General features: G+C 46.0%; 1 protein-coding gene across 5 annotated transcripts in view; it reads right to left on the minus strand.

The window, feature by feature from the left end:
• Positions 1 to 18,506, minus strand: part of Tln2 (talin 2) — a 426,813-nt gene that overhangs the window by 171,352 nt on the left and 236,955 nt on the right. For all 5 annotated transcript variants that reach the window (XM_052713268.1, XM_052713262.1, XM_052713236.1 and 2 more), the window contains 6 exons: positions 10,226 to 10,397; positions 8,039 to 8,136; positions 6,186 to 6,315; positions 5,053 to 5,205; positions 2,714 to 2,856; positions 672 to 799 (listed from right to left, as the gene is read on the minus strand). In XM_052713268.1, coding sequence (XP_052569228.1) covers positions 672 to 799; positions 2,714 to 2,856; positions 5,053 to 5,205; positions 6,186 to 6,315; positions 8,039 to 8,136; positions 10,226 to 10,367 — 794 coding nt within the window. In that variant the 5' untranslated portion in view covers positions 10,368 to 10,397. The remainder of the gene's footprint in view (positions 1 to 671; positions 800 to 2,713; positions 2,857 to 5,052; positions 5,206 to 6,185; positions 6,316 to 8,038; positions 8,137 to 10,225; positions 10,398 to 18,506) is intronic.

The raw sequence follows: 18,506 nt of genomic DNA on the forward strand, positions 1-18,506 counted from the left end.
GGGAGTACACCAGATAAAGAACAGCATCAGAGGAAGCAATACATAAAAGCCTTTAGAAAAGTCTAGATCCACACCAAGGGAAAGGCACCTGAGGAAAGCAGCAGCCTGCCCAGCAGGGTGTTCCCAAGAGATTGAAGCCAAAGGCTTGTGCTCCACATGGCCACAGTGAATCTGCAGGGTCAGCTTTCTAATGTAGGCACCAGAGTACAGAGCCAGAGAAACGAAACCACCCCATCCTTCTAGAAAAGAGAACCAAAGACCAAGACGGAGACAAGGCCACGGCCAGGACATGTGTCCACTGTGCTCCCAAAGAGACCAAGAACTCTTAAGATTCTAATAACGAATTCAAACCTAGGCTGGAGAGGTAGCTTAGCCATTATCCTGCTTGCAGGCCCAACATTATAAAAAGCTGGCTGTGAGAACCAACTGGCCAGGTATCATAGACTCTCCAGCAAAGAAAGAGTCGTTTAAATTGGATAATGTTGACAGTCTCTATTCTATATTTTTACGTATCTTACTCTACCAACAACAGTCTGCATTTTGGGTCCCAAACTCAGTCGTGTGAAAGTCAATTTTCACAACCAGTTGGAATAAGGAGGTTCCTCTTAGGTTCCTTCTCATACATAAGCAGGAGAAAAGAGGGGGAAGAAAAATAATGGAGGGGCACTTACTCTAAGAATCCAGGCTTGTGTTTATGCTCCACGTGAGGTCCAAACTGTATCTGGGCTTGAAATCCACCAAACTCACATGCCTTCTCAAAGGAGACAGGGTGAGAGCCATTCAGGATGTCATCCCGAGCCTGAAATACATGAAGAAGGACGAGATTCAAGGGCCTGGCAAGGGTCACACTTCTCCTAGTGACATATCCCTGACTCAGGAGAGGTACTGTGGACACGCAGGCACAGTGAATACTGGGGAAGGCAGAAACAAAAGAAAGGAGGTTTTGTGTGCCCTTCCCAAAGAGGGCAACAGCACCACAGGCACCTGGATTATCAATCAATCAATCACCCCTACTGATAAAGCTAGGAAGGCAGACGAGACTAAGAAAAACGAAGAGACACTGGAAATCCTGTGAAATGCCCGGATTCATATGGGCTGACTTAGAAATATGATTTGCTTCACCTGAGCCTAAGTCATAAAGCTAGGAAGAAAAACATGTACAAAGAGGCAAAACTATCTCAATCAGCCAAGGGCCAATATGATCTACTAGGAGGGACAGACAGACAGATATGTACTCCCATAACCAGACAAGAGGGCAGTCTGAGGACATGCAGGGCCCAGCAATGCAAGATTTTACATGAAAGTCCTGTTCCCAGTTCTCCTGAATCACAGTGACTGTGGCTATTTATCCCTCGCCCTTCCATCTTCCTTGTCTCTAGCTACACGACCCAGAACACTCTGAGATGGGCATTCTCAGCTATTCCTCTAGGCTCTAAATGTGGAAGTTTCTCGTAACTGCCCAGCTAGCTCCCTTCCTTTCTGCCTTCTAGCATCATCCAGTATCATTCTTTCTTCCGCAGAAGTCAGCAAACAGTATCTCAGACCTTCAGTGGACTTGGCCTGTGTTCTAACTACGCACCTACTTCTGCTAGTTAAATCCAAGAGTAGGCACAGAAAACAGACAAACAGCTATGAGATGGGTAAAGGGATTTGCCAATATATAATGCTTACAGAAATGAATTATTTACTTTCAATACTGGCAGATGGTAGGGCTACAGTTTGTAAACCCTGCATCGTTTCTAAGGGCAGACAAGTAGGTAAAAGGAAGGACAGAAGGAATTTGAGGTGGGAAGAAATTCTAAAGAAACATGGGTGGCATTTTCCTTGAGTCAAAAGAAGCCCTCGGGCAACCTAGCGCAAAGCCCACATCACATATGCTGAGAGATCGTAGTTCAGGTGTTAAAACGATTTTCTGAGCTTAAATAATTAGTTAACAGCAAAGACTTGTGACTGAGAAGGTAGCTCGGAGCTAACAAGCAGTACTGATTTTTCTGGCCAATATTCTTCTGTAGCCTAAGACGCTAGCCTGTGAAATGAGATCAGTTAAAGGAATCCAACTGTCTCCTAGGGCCAGGCAGGGGACAGTGTTGGCCACTAGATCCTAACCCAAGACACCCCAGAGAGGAGCAGTGAAGCCCTCCTCTGGAAAACCAGTAGATTATATCCAATGCTAGTTCCCACCAGGGAGTGAAGAACAGCACCTCTGGACTTCAGATTCTTTCTACTGTGTGGGAACTAGAATGAACACCTATTTACCACAAGACCAGGCAGAAATCTCCTAAGGTTTACTTAATGTTTTTGTTTCTTTTCTGCTGCTGTAATAAAATGTTCTGACAAAGGCAACTTAAGGCAGAAAGAGTTTATTTGGCTCACAATTCCAGGTTACAGTCTGCCATTGTGGGGAAGAGGGGCAGCTGTCACTTGAAGAGGTTTATCACTTTATATCCATAGTCAAGAGCAGAGATGCATGCTAGTTCTGAGTATGCTTTCTCCTCTCTTATTGAATCAAGACTCTGCTGCCTAGGGAATAACGCCACCCACAGTTGGTGGGTCTTTCCACCTCAATTAACATAATCAAGACACGCCCACAGGCCAACCTAAGCTAAACAACATCTCACTGAGAATCCCTTCCCAGGTGACTCCAGGTGCTGTCAGGCTGACAATTAACACTAGCTACCCCACCCATCTGTTGTCTGACCAGTAAATACCGTACCTGGACGTAAAGCAAGTTCAATTGCACCGGGTCTCTTGAGTCCACATTCTGATCAGAGTAAAAGAACTTCCGTCGAAGAAGCAAGGTTTCATTTTCATCCACTCCTTGCTCTCTGAATGTCCGGCTGTGATCTAGCCAATTTACTGCAACATGAGACAGACGGAAGGACAGTGTTTACTATTCACTACAGCAGCCTGCTGGGGAAGTGGATTTCCATAAATGCTGATGGTTGCTTATGATCACTTCTTAACTCTGGGAGATGATTGACACCTACCATACTCAAATCCCCAGCCATTCCCAGAGTTAGCTACTGTACTACAGCGCACTGGGAATACAGAGTAGAGGTGAGGGAGGAGGGAAGTCAGTGTTTGGCACTAAGAAACCAAGTGGTATCATATGAAAAGTGTGAACTCTGGGTCCTCAGGAGTTGTGGTTGGGGAGAGGCTATGGGACCTTCAGCAAGTACAGCCTCATCGGAGGAAGAGGGTTCTACAACCTGGCCCCACTTTCTGATGATGCTTTGCCTCTCTGGACTGACGATACAATGTGAGCAGAGGCCTCCTCTTCCTGTCTCCACGCCTTCCCTGCCAAGATGGAACATATCCCCTTGAACTGTACACCCAAACAAGCCCTCCCTTCCTTAAATAGCTGCTCTTCTTGTGTTGATTACATCTTATTTATTGATTGTGTGTGTGTGTGTGTGTGTGTGTGTGTGTGTGTATGTGTGGCTATGTTGTGGAGTACATACAGAGTCAGAGGACACATGGGAATGGGTTGTCTCTTTGTACCATATGGGTCCCAGGCATCGAACTCAGATCATCAGCCTTGTCAGCAAGTGCCTTTACCCACTGGGTCATCTCACCTACACTTAAATATCTTCTTGTCAGGTAATGGTCACAGTAACAAGACAAATAATGAACACATTAAGTTAGAGTTTTCCTTGAAATCAAGAGAAGTTACTTTAGTCTTCTCTAGTGAGATGGTTTAAGAGACCCTGGGTATAACAAGTTTCTCTGATCTCCAACAGGAAAGAGGGAGAAAATGAAAGTCATGAGGTGGTGTAGAGACTCCATGCTAACAGCTAGAGATGACATCTGCCCCTGTGGGCCAGCCTGAATATGACATCACCCTAAAAATCCTGTCCTCACATTGTGGTACATAGGAATCAGCCACTCCCCTGCTCACTTCCTGAAGCCCCCTGTCTCCTCTATTCCTCTCCCTCTCCTATCCCCCCAATGCCCCCCCCACACACACTCACTGGGTTATGTATTTATGACCAGCCTCACCAAATGCTAAGCAGTTCTGGCATAAGAAACCTGTCTGACAGATCTCCTCTTCCACAGTCACCTGGGAGGGTACTGTGTACACATTAATAAATCCTTGGATTTGTCTACTAAAGGCTTCTGGAAAGAAGTCTGTAACTGGAAATTTAATGAGGTAGAAAGAGAAGGAAACAGAGGAGGACTCGGAGGAAATGGCAGGCCCACCAAAGATCAATAAACATTATGAAAGTGATGATGTCACCTCAGAGGGGCAGCGGGAACAAGGAGGCTGGAAGGGAGGGGGCCAGGTGATGAACTAAGCTCCTCCCAGTGGAGGGTGGGAAGCAAAGGTCATAGAGCAGGGCTTTGGGAGCATCCCAGGTCATCTGCGGCTTTTGTACACATGATCCATGTGGCTGCGGAAGTCACATGGCTATGACAGACCAACCTCACTGATCTCAATCTAAGGAAATAATGGATCTAGGCATGGTACTGGAGACTATTAATATCTCTCTCTCTTAAAGACAGCCAGAAACCACTGCCGAAGGAGTGCTTATTACCACCCCCACCCCCACACTGCTAAGCAAGCCTGCAGATCTAAGGAGTTCAGAGGGACACAAAAGGTATATACTTAGCAACATTCACAACCTAAGAAAGGTCTTGTCACACACACATGCGCGCGCGCACACACACACACACACACATGCACACACAAATTGCAAGGGACAAAGTAAGAGAGATGGAGAGGGAGCTTGCTTAGTTAAGTCCATATGCTATTCTGCTACATTTAGATCCCAATACATTAATTACATTTTTTTTGCAAGATAGTGGGAAATCATGAACACAATTTATATATTTGATATGAATGGATTCTTTTTCAGATGTCAAAGATTATTCTAGCCACTTTAAAAGTTGTTTGTAAGTATTATGTTTTAGTGAGACAAACCGAAACATTTACAGATTTAGAAGAAAAAAAAAACAACCCAAAGTAGCTCTCAGTCACGTGGATGCTGGCAGGGGATCCAGGCTCTGGGGGACTGTGTACCTGGGCCACCAGTCTCCCCCACAGAAACTTACAGTCGTCATCCGTGTGGAGCTTGGCCTTCAGCTTCTCCATCTTCCTCTCGTCTCGTAACAACGTCCTGTCCTTTTTGAGTGTGCCCGTCCCTTCCTCTTTCTTTTCTTCAATCGTTTCTTGGATTAAAGAATATTCTTCATAATTTGTTATTCCTAGTAACAGAAATGGCGTCATGATTACACACAATTAAATTGCTACCAACGTCTACTTAGGGCCTGGGGTGCTGCAAAAGGTCCACGTTGTCAAAGCAAAGGAAGGGGTCTTCTTGACTTGAGGGCCAGGGTGGCCACACAGCAGCAGCTCCAGCACAAACAAAGGCTCTGCAGGCTGGGAAGCCGCATTCAAGGTGGTGAGTACATTTTTCTCCACAAACGCACTTACATACACTCTCTCCTCTCTTTCTCTCTGTCTCTGCCCCCTCTCTGTGTCTTTGTCTCTCTCTCTCTCTCTGAGATCAAGCCTAAAACATGAAAGAAAAGCATCTATCACTGAGCTACATCTCAACTACTCCAGTAATTTTTATTTATTTCTGTAGTTCCTTATTTGGAGACACAGTCTCACAATGCAGTCCTATCTGGCCTGGAACTCACTATGTAGACCATGGTGGCCATGGAATCACCAAGACCTGTCTGCCCTGCATCCTCCTTGCAGGGATTGAAGGGGCATACCACCATGCCCGGCCTCCATTAATATTTGAGAAACAACAGCAGGACAGAATAAGACATGATCCTGTCAAACAAGAAGGATACAGATGAACTGGGCCCTTCCATGTAGGGAAGCCCAAGACAGAGAAGACCTCCTTTCACCCAGCACTTAAAGGGCTTCATTGAAGTGGCTCTCTGAAGCCACACGAAGTAAATCTGTGAGAGTCACATTGGCTGTTATCATGAGAATTCGAGAGATAATGGCCATCAGTGGGGAAGGGTGAATCACACAATCAAAAATCCTTTTCACCAAGAAACTCCTTTGTGTTTTCTACAAAGGGAAATAAAAGCTCCCAACCACAGCTCAGCGAGAAGTTTTATACCAGCTGGAGGCCAGGCAAATGGAAAGACTGGACAGTACCTTCCTGGGTGTGGGCAGGGGTGGGTGTGGCCAAAGCAACAGCCGCAGGGAGAGCTGAGCTGCTCACCTATCCTGCTGCAGATGGTGACCAGGAGCTCCCCAACTGTCTTCGAGTCATCCACCATCACTGTCTTCACAGAGCCATCCAACATCCGGATTTTCTGAGGCCTCTGTTTCTTCTTGTACTCCAAAATATCCTAGACACAAGCCATACACACACATACGCCACATTCTGAGTTGAAGAAACACAACGGCATCAGACACTTTTCTTTGGAAATCAAGTCCCCAGAAGATGCCTACATCTTCCTTTGTCCAAAACTCTTTTGAAAGCCTTCCTAAGTATTCGCAGGGGTGCTGCTGGGATGCACACACAGAATTCTGAGAGCTTAGTGATGACTTTCAGGAGGATTAGGGAAACCTCTCCTAATAAGAGTGTCCTTCAGGAAGGAATACTTGTAGCTCACGATGACTGAAAACCACTTTCTCTAAAGTGAAGATGGCTACATGCTCCAACGGCTGGGAAAGAGCAAACACTCAGGAGAGGGAGGAGGAGAAGGCGATACTTCAAACAATGGCAGTGGAGTCTCCAGCCATGCGTTGTCACCAGAAACAATGTTTACTACCTCCACACACAAAATAAACATCTCTTTTTAAAATGTTACTTCAGAACGCTTGCTGTATATATTTACTGTATATGTAGTCTACATAATGAAAGACATAAATAACATCCCCAGAAAGCGTCATCGAAGGCGCATATCAAAGCAGGCATAGTTTGACGAGACTGCAGGAAAGGACATTGGTGGTAAGATAAAACAAAGAATGAGGTTGGGGGTTACTTCAAAATAGGAGACCTCGTTGTTTTCATTTTAATTCTTAGAAACAGAACCACAGACGGGCAGAGTAAGCACCACGAACTAACTGAACATTCCACCCTTGCTTTTTGGAAGCCTGGCCGATCTGACAAGTCTGCTTCATCAGGCACAGAAAACCCCAGGACCTTGAAGGTCAAGGGGGACAAACGCTCAGCATGTTTTTATTCATCACTTAAACGGCAGAGGTAACTTTTGTTACTATCACTAAGAGTTAATAAAGATGCATCTCCATTTGACGTTTCTTTTTCAAAAACAAGCCTTGGGCAGTCTTAGGGCATCTCTGCTTTCCGTCATGTAGCCTCAGTTTCTAATCCAGTCCGGGGACACCTTGTATCTACTCAAGGAAGATACTGTAGTTCATCTCACAACTGCCAAGCCCAACTGTGCTCAGCATGGAGACGCTGCTCAGCTTACTAACCTCGAACTGTTTCAATACTTCTGTGGAATTTCAGGAATTTTAGATTTTTAGCTTCTTCTCACCACCCGGACAGCCTTGCAGGTTCATGGCATGGGAATTGTTAATAAGGTGCTCTTAGATTAGAACACAGCCACAGTGGGTTTCCAGAGCTGGTTTCCCAGCAGTGAAGCAATGAGAAAAGAGAACCAGTGGACCAGCAAGGTGGACCAGTGGGTAAAGGTGCCTGGCACCAAGATTGTTTAGTTCTTGGGATCCACATTATAGAAGGTGAGAACCAACTCTTGAAAGTTGTTTTCTGGCATCTTCATGCATGCCATGAAACACACAAATCCACATACACAGACACGCAATAAGGAAATGTTATTTAAAAAAAATTAAAGATGGGGCTCAGGAGATAGCTTAGTGGTTAAGAGCACTGAGTGCTCTTCCAGAAGACCCAGGTTTGAGTCTTAGCACCCACATGGCAGCTCACAACAGTCTGTAACTCCAGTTTCAGGGGAATCTAACACCATCTTTTGAACTCCAAAGGTACCAGTCAAGAAAGTAGTACACAGCCACACATGCAATTAAATCATCCTTACACATAAAAATAGATAAAAAAGTAAAAAGGAAACAGGACCAACAACATACCCCATTCCGCAGCATGTAGTAATCCAGTGTCCGCCCTGCTTCTAACCAAATCCCTTTCCTGGGGTCTTCATCAGAGAGAAACAGCCCATAGTCAGAGGCTGGAAAGAAAACAGAGAGAGAAAAAGAGGCCAAGTGGCGACAAAGCTACCACTGGCCCAAGCACACTGACTGGGCAAGGAGGAGAATGCTGTCCATCCCCAAAGAGACCTGCTTCTTACCAAGAGCATAGCATCACTCACCCCCGTGGAAGCAGGGGCCACCCAGCAGAATCAACGGCCACTGCAAGGTCCATACACATGGACTAGCGGTCTGGAGGTGTGCCTAAAGTCTAAGAGAATCATCAGGAACACAGTCTGCATTTCTAATCGAAGCTGGCTTTGTTTTCTGGTCCTTGCTGTCAAAGTCTCATTTAACCAGGCACCCACAGCTATGAAAAAATGGAGGCAGCAACCACCTAAGACCAGAGCCACGGAGGCAAAGCAGGAAAGATGGGTCACAGCAACAGAGCATGTTATGGGGGGGGGGAGGGCAGGAGGGATGGCTCAGTGGTTAAGAGCACTGGCTGCTCTTCTAGAGGACCTGGGTTCAATTCCCAGCACCCACATGGTGGCTCACAACTATCTTATAACTCCAGCACCCTCACACAGACATACATGTAGACAAAACTCCAAAATACATAAAATAAAATAAAAAAAAAGAATAAAAAAGAGCACGTTTTAAAAGATTGGTGGCAAATGCTTTGTAATCTTAGCCTTAGGGAAACTGAGGCAGAAAGACTGACTAATTGGAGGCCAGGCTGGGCTATATGATGAAGACCTTGCCACAAAACAGAATTTTAAAGAAATGAACAAGATATTTAGGACTTCCTGATGGGATGAAGCCTCTGTCACCAAATACCACAAAATAAAAAATATACTTGGAGAACTAAACAATATTCTTTATAAAGGTGTCTTAATCCAATGTGGGTAGTCCAAGAGACCAGGGTGCAGGAGAGGAGCACGGTCATTCCCCACCTAGACTTTTCTCTTCCTAGTGTGTGAATGACCCTTCCGGTGTCATCCCTCAGGGTGCCATCTCCCTTGTTCACTGAGACAGGGTCTCTCACTGGCCTGTTTGCACACCGAGAGGCTGGCCCCCAGGGGCTCTCTTGTCTCCTTTTTACCAGTGATGGTATTTCAAGCCTATGAAGGTTTGGGGGATCAAACTCAGACCCTAACACTTCTGCAGCAAGCTCTTTACTGACAGCCATCTTCCCAGCCCACCTTTTCCTTGATGTAACTGAAGGAACCTCGGAGCCTTTCATAAGGGTCAGGGTTCCCACAGCACCTCAGGAACGTGATTTGAGTCTTTAGAGGCCTTCGCCAGAACTTGTATCAATCCAGCCCAAAGAAAAGTTCTAACAGTGCCAGAAAACAGTAACAAAGGAACTGGAAAGTACCAGCGAGACTGGACAAGCAAACCTTAAGAGTCAGATAGGGACTGTGTGCAAATTTTTATTTCTGGTTTAGCAACACTCAGCAATCTGATTATCATAAACAGTGCCCTCTTCTGGATGCAGTAGGTGTCAACACTCACACGTGCACAAACCCATATGCAGATATACACACATAATTAAAAATAAAATCTTTTTAAAAACTGAGTTAAAAAATTCATGAAGCTCCTTCAGAGGGCTTGCACAGTAAGCCCTGCACACAGGGCTGAGGCTACTTGGAGTCAGTATGTACCAGGCAAGTATGTTACTCTTTATTCAACCCATGTAGTGACACATCAAAAAATGGTTTGTGAATTACAGAGCAGGATGCTCACCTGAGGAGGGCCAAGAAAACAGGCATATTCACATTGAGTACTGAGGATCCATGTTAATGTGGTCATGGACAACGAAAGTCTTGTTCTTGACCGGAAGTAATATAGAAGGTATTTCATTTAAAATTCAGATTTGTCCCTCCTGGAGACAGAGTCTTATTGGGTTGTACAGGCTAGCCTGGAACTGGCTATGTAGATTAGGCTGGCCTTAACTCAGTACTATCAGCCTGACTCTGGCTCCAGAGTGCTGGGATTAAAGGAGTGAGCCTCCATGCCTGGCTTAAAACAGAGATGTTCTATATGTGTCTAGGTGTGTCCCTTTAGCTACAAAGTTCAGGGACATCCAAGCACATTTTCAGAAACCAGTGAGTAACCATGACCCACCTTGTCCAGTCTGCGCCTCGGGCACTCGCTCCCGAATGACTCGACAGGCATCGTATACGGCTGTCGATGGCTCAAACTGCATGGTCTTCACCACATTGCAGTGACGGACACAGATCTTTAAGGATAGTGCCACCATTTTCATAGACGACTTGATGGGTTTTGCTCAGAGCGTCTAGAAAACACAAGGAGACAAGCCTTGATTCATACAACCATTATTTAGCTGCAGGGGGGAAAAGGTTCAATTATTAGCCCAGCTGTCCCACTACAAAGTCATTCACAGTCATGTCAAAACCGGTGTGAGTGTCATGTGTGACAATGTGTTAGCATTCCTTATTGAGAAATGTCACCATCTACTCCTCCACGAATAGTGGCAATGATTGTCAAAAATTAGCCCCAAACTACAGCCTATGCAGTGGCCAGACTACCCACAGGACAGAGGACTTGGAAACAGCTGACACTTTCCACCATCATATCAAGGTCTCAAAGCCAACTGCTTCCAACTCTCCTTGTGCAGGCATATTTAAGGAAATATGACCACTTTCAGTTAACAGTCTGAGCTCCAGAGATAATTGGGCAGTTTTGCTGTGTTGCAGAGTTTCCCAGAACCCCCAAGATATCCCAGCGTGGCTCAGGGGTAGAAGTCAGTGGAGAAGGCCATGGGGTTCAGTATCACCATGGATGCCTTTCATTAGATGTAGCAAAGAAGAAGGGATGGATAATCTTTTCTAGACCCTGGAGAAAGAATTCCAAGTGTCCTTGTAGTGGTAGAAGAAGGACGGAGAAGGAGATGTCAGAGTTAACACTGAAAAGCCAGGAGCCAGCGGAGAGATGAGGACAAGGCGTCCAACAGCTTGGAGTTCCCTGCCAACTCCCGTAACACAGTTTAGTGGAATGCGGGGCCAGAACTGAAGGGGGTAGTAGGGTCAGGAGCGAGATGGGGAAGAGGGCTGGCTCAAAGGATGACCAACATATCTCCTAGGCAGGCTTGCTGGGAAGTGGACTGAGCACCGGCAGAAGTTCCCATCTTATGTGGACAAACTTTCATCTAAAAGTGTGCCACCTGTTGTATCAGGAAGCCATCCACATATGGGGTCTGCCTCCTGATGGTCCTAAGGACAGTTCCAGGCACCTAAGTGGCCTCCCTCACCATATACCATCTTGATTCTGGGCCCCGTCCACATAGCTGCCTCTCAGTCTGTTGGAGAGGAGAGGGTGGGCAGGTGTTGGTAGACGGGACAGTGGGGTGGGAGCCTGCTGTCTGGGTTCGGTCCCAGGCCAGGAGTGCCTTGGATTTCTGTCTCTGTCACTTCTCTGCTTCTGACCTTCAGACAGCAGGAAGAAATCAATACCCATGGCCAGCTTTCCCCACCAATTTCTCATGCTTCCTCCTCTTAGCTACCTCAGGAGGGAAGGCATGGAATTCAGGCTCCTCTTTCAGCACAGGACAGAAGCTCAAAAGAATGAAGAACAGCAGAGGTCATGAGAGTCATGTTCTGAACTATTCAATCACCTAGAACAACCAAGGTAAAGAGCATCACCATCATTACCCAGGGACAGATTGGTAAAGAAATCCCTCCTCAAACAGATGGGCCTTTTGTTCAACTGCACACAGGCCCAGGACTAAAGAGGGTCCAGCATGGTTTTCTCACTCCTAGCTCCTTATTTTACTGTGATTCTGTTTTCCCAAATGAATAAGACTAACAGTTTACTTTACAGGACTGTGTGCATGTGGGTGCACATGGTATGTATGCGTTCATGTGTTCATGTGTGTTTATGTGTGTGGAAGTCAAGGACAACCTTGAGCATCTTCCTTTATCGTTCCTCACTTAAACGTTTTGTGACAGGGCTTCTCTACTGGACCTGGAGCCCACCAATTCAGTTAGACTGGCTGGCCAGTGAGCCAGGGGTCATCCTGTCCCCGCCTGGACAGGACTAGGATGAGGGGTGTGTGCCTCCACGCCGGGCTTTTTGCATGGGTGGAGAGATCTGAAGTCAAATTCACACGATTTCATGGCAAGCACTTTACCAACTAAGCTTCCTCCCCAGACCCTTTGTCCTAAACAATTATTTACATGTAAAGACTGAGCTTTTATTATCATACAAGATGACCGCTCACATAGCCAATGCCTGGATCTGAAATCAACGTGCACATGATTTACTCATCCTGACAAGCCCCATAGCAATGAGATAGTTCTCACGCCACTCTTAAATGAGCAAGATTCTGGCAAAACGGACGATTGCTGGCATTAAGTGCCATGCTTTACCCTACAGCAAGGAAAGAGAATTGAAGCATTTATCAATTTAGAGATGCTAACTGAAGATGAGGAATTTTGAACAGTCTCGCTGAATTTCCTGAGCCAACGATGCAGCTCAAACAACAACCTGGGTACCGATTCATGCTCCTTCTCTACCTGACATTTGTCTCCACTCCTGTATCCTAACCCCATCTTAACAGCACACACTTGCCATACAGAATGGCTGATTGGGCTCCTTTTTCACATTTCGCTGCAAGAGAGCCCACAGCCAAATTCATGTATGAGTTTCTGTAGCTATTTATGGCTCGACCAAGGTAGCTTTGTTTCCTTTTACTCCAGTTTGAGTGTCTGGTCTCATATTGATCTTAAATATTTTGTGTGTATATTAAAAGACAGGACACATTGTAAATTCATGACATTTCCTTTATTTTCCTTTTAATAATTTCTTCTCACTGTGATGATACTTTGCTTTCATTATAAAGGTCACTTGGACCAGCACACACAATAAAAAAAAAACTCTTCCATGCCATCCATTGGAGAAGATGAACCACTGGAACCAGCTGTGAAATACAGACATTAAATAAAAAGACCCTCCAATTCCAGAGAGCTGTTGTACACATAGGACCATCCTGGTCCAACCAGAGACAAGCAAACCCAGTCCTAGCCTGGGAACTCTAATATAAACACCCAGCATCAGTCAAGATGAGCAGCTATTCCTTGGATTTATGCCTGACAAACCAGGACCAAGAGGTGTTCTACACCCCCTTGCCTTGCCAACCATACCACCCAGAATTCTTAAGTGCCTTGTGCCTCGGTCTCCCCCTCAGAAAAGTAGACAAGAGAAAAACAGATCTCTCAGTAAGGCTGCCATAGAATCCAGAGTTAAACGTGTTAACAGCACACAGATAGTGCTGAGTAATTGTTATTAAAATTAGCCTTGGGTGTCACACAAACACCGGAAGCATCACACTGCATTCAGCTAGCACAGAGGAAGCAAAGTTGGTCTTACTGTTTATGCTTGACTCCATAAAAGGGAGCAAAGGCAGACAAGACTGCTGTTCACAGCAAGCACCTTCCAGTAAGCCGTCCATTCACTGCACAGATCCAGTACTCAGCCTTATGCGTACTCTTTCCTACACATCTGGGATCTCATAAGGAGATGTAAAGCTAGGTGTTTGTGGAGAGGCTGAGTCTTAGCATCTAAGTCTTAGAGATATTCAGATTTCCCAAATCCAAGAGCTCTTCAAGAGGCAAAGACAGTGAGTGCCCTCTATAGGGCAGGGCTAGTACCATGTCTGGCTCCAGCTCAGTAGCAAAAAAAGTAGTAAAGTCTGCCCAGGAATGCCCTTTGGGAAGCAATATGAGAGCGCTGCACCTCTCCCTGTAAAACAGCAAGCAGGAGGGCTCAGTGGGACTTGGCCTGACCAGGAGAGCAAGAACTGGAGAGTATGCTCATCCTTTCTTGACTGTAACCCACGGGATGGCCTTGCATCCAATTATGGACGGTGATACTCATCCCCCTTCTTCATCTCCTTGCTCTGGAGCCATGTCTGATAGCCGCATGAATCTCCTAACCAAATGTCAACATACAGATGGCCCTTTACAAAGTTAGCCTTCATCTGGACTTACAGCTTAGGCTCCAGTGAGTACTTGTGCTCTCTCAGAGCAGAGTCAAGGGAAGGGCTTCCACTTCTCCACAGTCTTACTTGCACCTCTACAAAGCAAGAGAGGTGGCTTCTTTGCCCAGGAAGAACCCACCATGCACCGGGGTTCTGCTACACAGAGGTGCTGTAAAATGTTGCCTCCCAGGACTCTCGAGGCTCAGCTGCACAGGGCTTACCCTGAATAGTCAGACTCTAACACACTAAGCAGAGCAGGCCCACCGGAAAGGTAAATCAAGCCAGCCCTTCCCGCTGGCTTTTATTCTAGGGTGGTGGGGTGGTGGTGTGGGTAAGCAGCCAGGTGTCCCATTTTGCTTCCTCTACAGGAGTCACATTTTCTGTGAGTTACCCAGGCTCTCCTCAGTATGTCTCCCTCCTTCTCAACTCTTCCTGGCTGTTGAGGACCCAGGAGGCTGGGCCTGCATAGAGAGGCTCTCTCTTTGTCCCACATGGGACAATTCCATTTCATTATCTGCTCAGGCAAAGCAGTAAGGAACAGGTTTTTCAAAGTACCCAGCATCCATTTAGCAAAGTGCCAGGCCTACTATGCCCCCTCTGCAGCCAGTGGGAGCCCAGACATAGGAAAATGTCCCAAAAGACCATCAGTGGTTTTCTTTCAGAAAGGCCAGGACCGCTGTTCAACTTTGAGCCCATCAATTAGAAGTAACTTCTACTAGAAGGACTATTGGTGAAGGAACCCAGGAGAAATAATTAACTATCTAAACAGGTGTGAAATGAGCATGAGACCAAGGAGTTCAATAAAAATCCCAGCCATGGGGCAGCTCTAATAACTCATGGGGCTGCCACTGTGACCCCTGCCCATTCTCAATCTGGCATTAAGCATCTATACCATGGGTTTGGGGACATGTCCACCATTAGAGCACCATCACCCCTCTTGGCCTCTGAGAACAAGGGCTGAGTCTAGATAATCAGCTTTGAGTCTCAAGACCTCAACACATGGCAGATACTGAGGATCCCTGAAATTAATATGGGCTCCATGGAAAGATGTAAGCAGACTTTTCATGTCTTATTTTGGTGTCCCATGAGTTCCGTTAGGACTGTTTACAGGAGCATGGGTACCTTAATCAGGGACTACACCACTGAAAAATATCACTCCTTTCTCCCAGCAACCATCAGCCGCCTATGGATCCTCAGAGATGGGCAGGTAATCATACCTGCTGTGAGTCCAAGAGTGCAAAGGTCAAGGCATGCCCAGGAGACACACTCCAAAATATTTCACCTCTTCCTCTGGCTCTTGCATTCATTCTGCCCCATCTTTTGTGAAGCTCCTGGGCCCTGGATGAGGTCCCATTTAAGGCTGAGCATCCAACAGTCACTCTCAAAACATTGAACAGATGTTTCTATGGTTATCACTGCCTACTGCGAAAAGAGCCTTCTCTGACTAAAGCTAACAGCAGCACTAATGTATGGACATAAACATAAATATCTACAGAGGCAATCTGATAGATGTATCATGCCCACCCAGTAAACAGAAGCAGTAGCTTGCTTACTAGGCCTCGTCACTTTCCCAGCCTTGAGCTTTTAACCAGGTTTGCACTGGATGTTACTCCCATCTGTGGAGTTGACTCAAGTCTGAGCAAGAAGGTTTAAGGATAAACAGGGTGCCAACATCCATCAGACCAAACTATGGCTACACTCCCGAAACCCATGTCAAGGACCACAGAACCCCAACCTCATGGCTCACAAAATGAACTTAAAGAAAACAAAACAAAAACCTTAAGAAAGAACAAAGCCACACAAGTCAACATTCATGGACAGGTTCTTGAGGGAGGATAAGGAACAGGTATACTGTTCCTGGTAACACTTGCCATGGAGAAGGGCTCCATGTTGACTTTAATGCAGGAGTAGAGGAAAGGTGGTCTTTCTATCTCAGTAAGAGAACTAAAGATGGCCCAGATTAGCAGTTTTCAACCTGTGGGTCGCATTATCAGATATCCACATTACAATTCATAACTGTAGCAAAATTAGTTATGAAGTAGCAATGAAATAATTTTATAGTTGGGGGTCACCACAACAGGAGGAACTGTATTAAAGGGTCGCAGCACTAGGAAGGTTGAGAACCACTGCTCTACAGTGTGGAATACAGAGCGATGGGAAAAGATGTTTATACATTTTACCACTTGTGGATGAAGAAACTATCACCTTGAAGTCAAGAGACTTTCCCAATAAAACCACCAGGTGAGCAGAGAGAGCTATCATGTAGTAGGTCTGCAGCCTTCCAAGGATTCCTCCAATATACCCTCCACATGCTCCAATATACGCTTGGCACTGGCACTTGGGAGTCCATCGTGAAGGTCGACAGTGCCCAGCTCTACTCAACTTTAATAGCATGCATATGTATCTGTCTCCATCAGTGTTTCAGGATGCACACACACTTTGGACTTTCAGGCAAAGGAGCTGAGAGCTGCCCTTCATTAAAGATGATGTCTAATTATGAGGAGACTCTGCAGAGGGATGCATTAGTGAGCTACAGAGCAGTATAGGACTCTGGAGCAGGGAAGCGCTGGAAGATCCTGCTGCGGGGAGGAAGAGAGAAGGAAACAGATGCTTAGATACGCGTAGCACTATCCTCTCCTGGGAGATGATTTTAATGCATGTAGGACTTTGAAAAGTAGGCGTGCAATGCTCAATACTGACTGTCAGTCAGACGGGAGACAAACCTCTGGGCATATCAGAGAGGGAATCTCTATGTTGTTTTAAATGAAGTGGGAGAGCCACGCTAAATGTGAATGGCACCGTTCCACGGGCTGGGCTCCCGGAATGAATAAAAAGAGAAAGTGAGCTGAGCACCAGCGTTCATCTGTCTGGATCCTCAGTGAGGATTCAATGGGTTAGCTGCCTCAGACTCTTGCCACCATACCCTCCACACCATGATGGCCTATACCCTCAAACTGTGAGCCCAAGCGGGCCCGTCTTAAGTTGCTTCTTTTTAAGCATTTTATTGTGGCAACGAGAACGCAATGTTAGAGACAAGCAAATCAAACTACTGAGATGCCAGCCTCATCCACCCAGAGATTCCCACTCTGACAGCATGGGTATGTGTTTAATTCCTGAACAACTGTCTAGGTATTTTATGTGTGTTCCTGAAACGTACCATTCTCTTGTCCAGGTCCTGATACCCTTCCAACCCAGAATCCAGCTTTGCTGGTACTGACTACTCTTTCCACTGCCACAGTGAGGGCAGTTCAATCTCCTCGTCAGCTCTCCTCTGCAACTCTTCCTTCAGCTGTGATACTCCTGGGCTGAGCTACCAAAGAAGCTAACAGGCTCCTCACATAATGACCCTTTGTATGGAACAGCTTCATGGCACTCTGGAATGTGTCATTGTTGGATGTGTTGACAGGCTAGAAAGTGACAGAGATCCTCCCTCCCCCCATTCTCCCTTTCTAGGATACATACAGAGGATCTGGAGAGATAAGTGAATTCCTAGGCTGTGTGAGGAATGTCCTGTCATTTTCTGTCAGACCACTAAGAATGCTCGTGGGCTTCCAGGAACCTCACTACTCAGCTTTGATGTTCAAGACAGCAGAATAAATCACCTGCCCCTCCCAATCCTCTAGGACCCACCTTTTGGTCCACCGCTGTTTTCTGCCTCAGCAAAAGCTAAAGAAAGAAACTGGCTCTACACTGACCTCTCATTTTGAATCCTTTTACACCTTAACTTCTTCAGATTGTTGACAATAGGCTGTTTTCAGAAGAAAGTATGATGAAAAAATAAATAAAAAATAAAAGGTCACATCGAAGGAAAAAAAATAGAAGGAAAGCATTCCGAAGGTCAAATTCACCAGGAGAGCGGTGAATTACTTAGCATGCATTTGGTGACCCAGGCATTACCTCTCCCCATCACTTGGTGTTTCTGGACCCTTCATGACAACCTGATGAAGTCTCAGGACAGTAGATGCTCCATGCTGCTGCTGAGGCAGACCGTTTTGTCTTCACAGCACACATTGTTGTGAGGACTAGAGCCCACACACTAGTCTTTACCTGGAATACACCAGGCTCTGTTCTACGAGATCTGGGGGGAAGGTCGGTATTTTCTAGCTTCATCATGGGGGGAATATAGTAAAGAACTGCACACAATTCCCCCACAAGTGATCTTCCTCATGCTGGTATTTAATGAGATGCCAAGCTGGTGTGGTCCCTACGGAATGCTACCTGCTGCAGCCTGATTTCAAATGTAAAGTGATGGTGCACATGGACATGATCATGTGTAATTTCACATAATAAAACAGAAGGAACCTCCCACTTCCCAGCTCTGGCCCCTTTCAATGAAAGGCTGCAAACCACACATCACTCACAAAGGCAATAGGGCGTGGCTTTCGCAAGAAAGAATTCTGAGGAATA

The sequence above is a fragment of the Peromyscus californicus genome, unplaced genomic scaffold, assembly GCF_007827085.1.
Source record: "Peromyscus californicus insignis strain IS unplaced genomic scaffold, ASM782708v3 Scaffold_11__1_contigs__length_118956290, whole genome shotgun sequence".
Classification (NCBI taxonomy): Eukaryota; Metazoa; Chordata; class Mammalia; order Rodentia; family Cricetidae; genus Peromyscus; species Peromyscus californicus.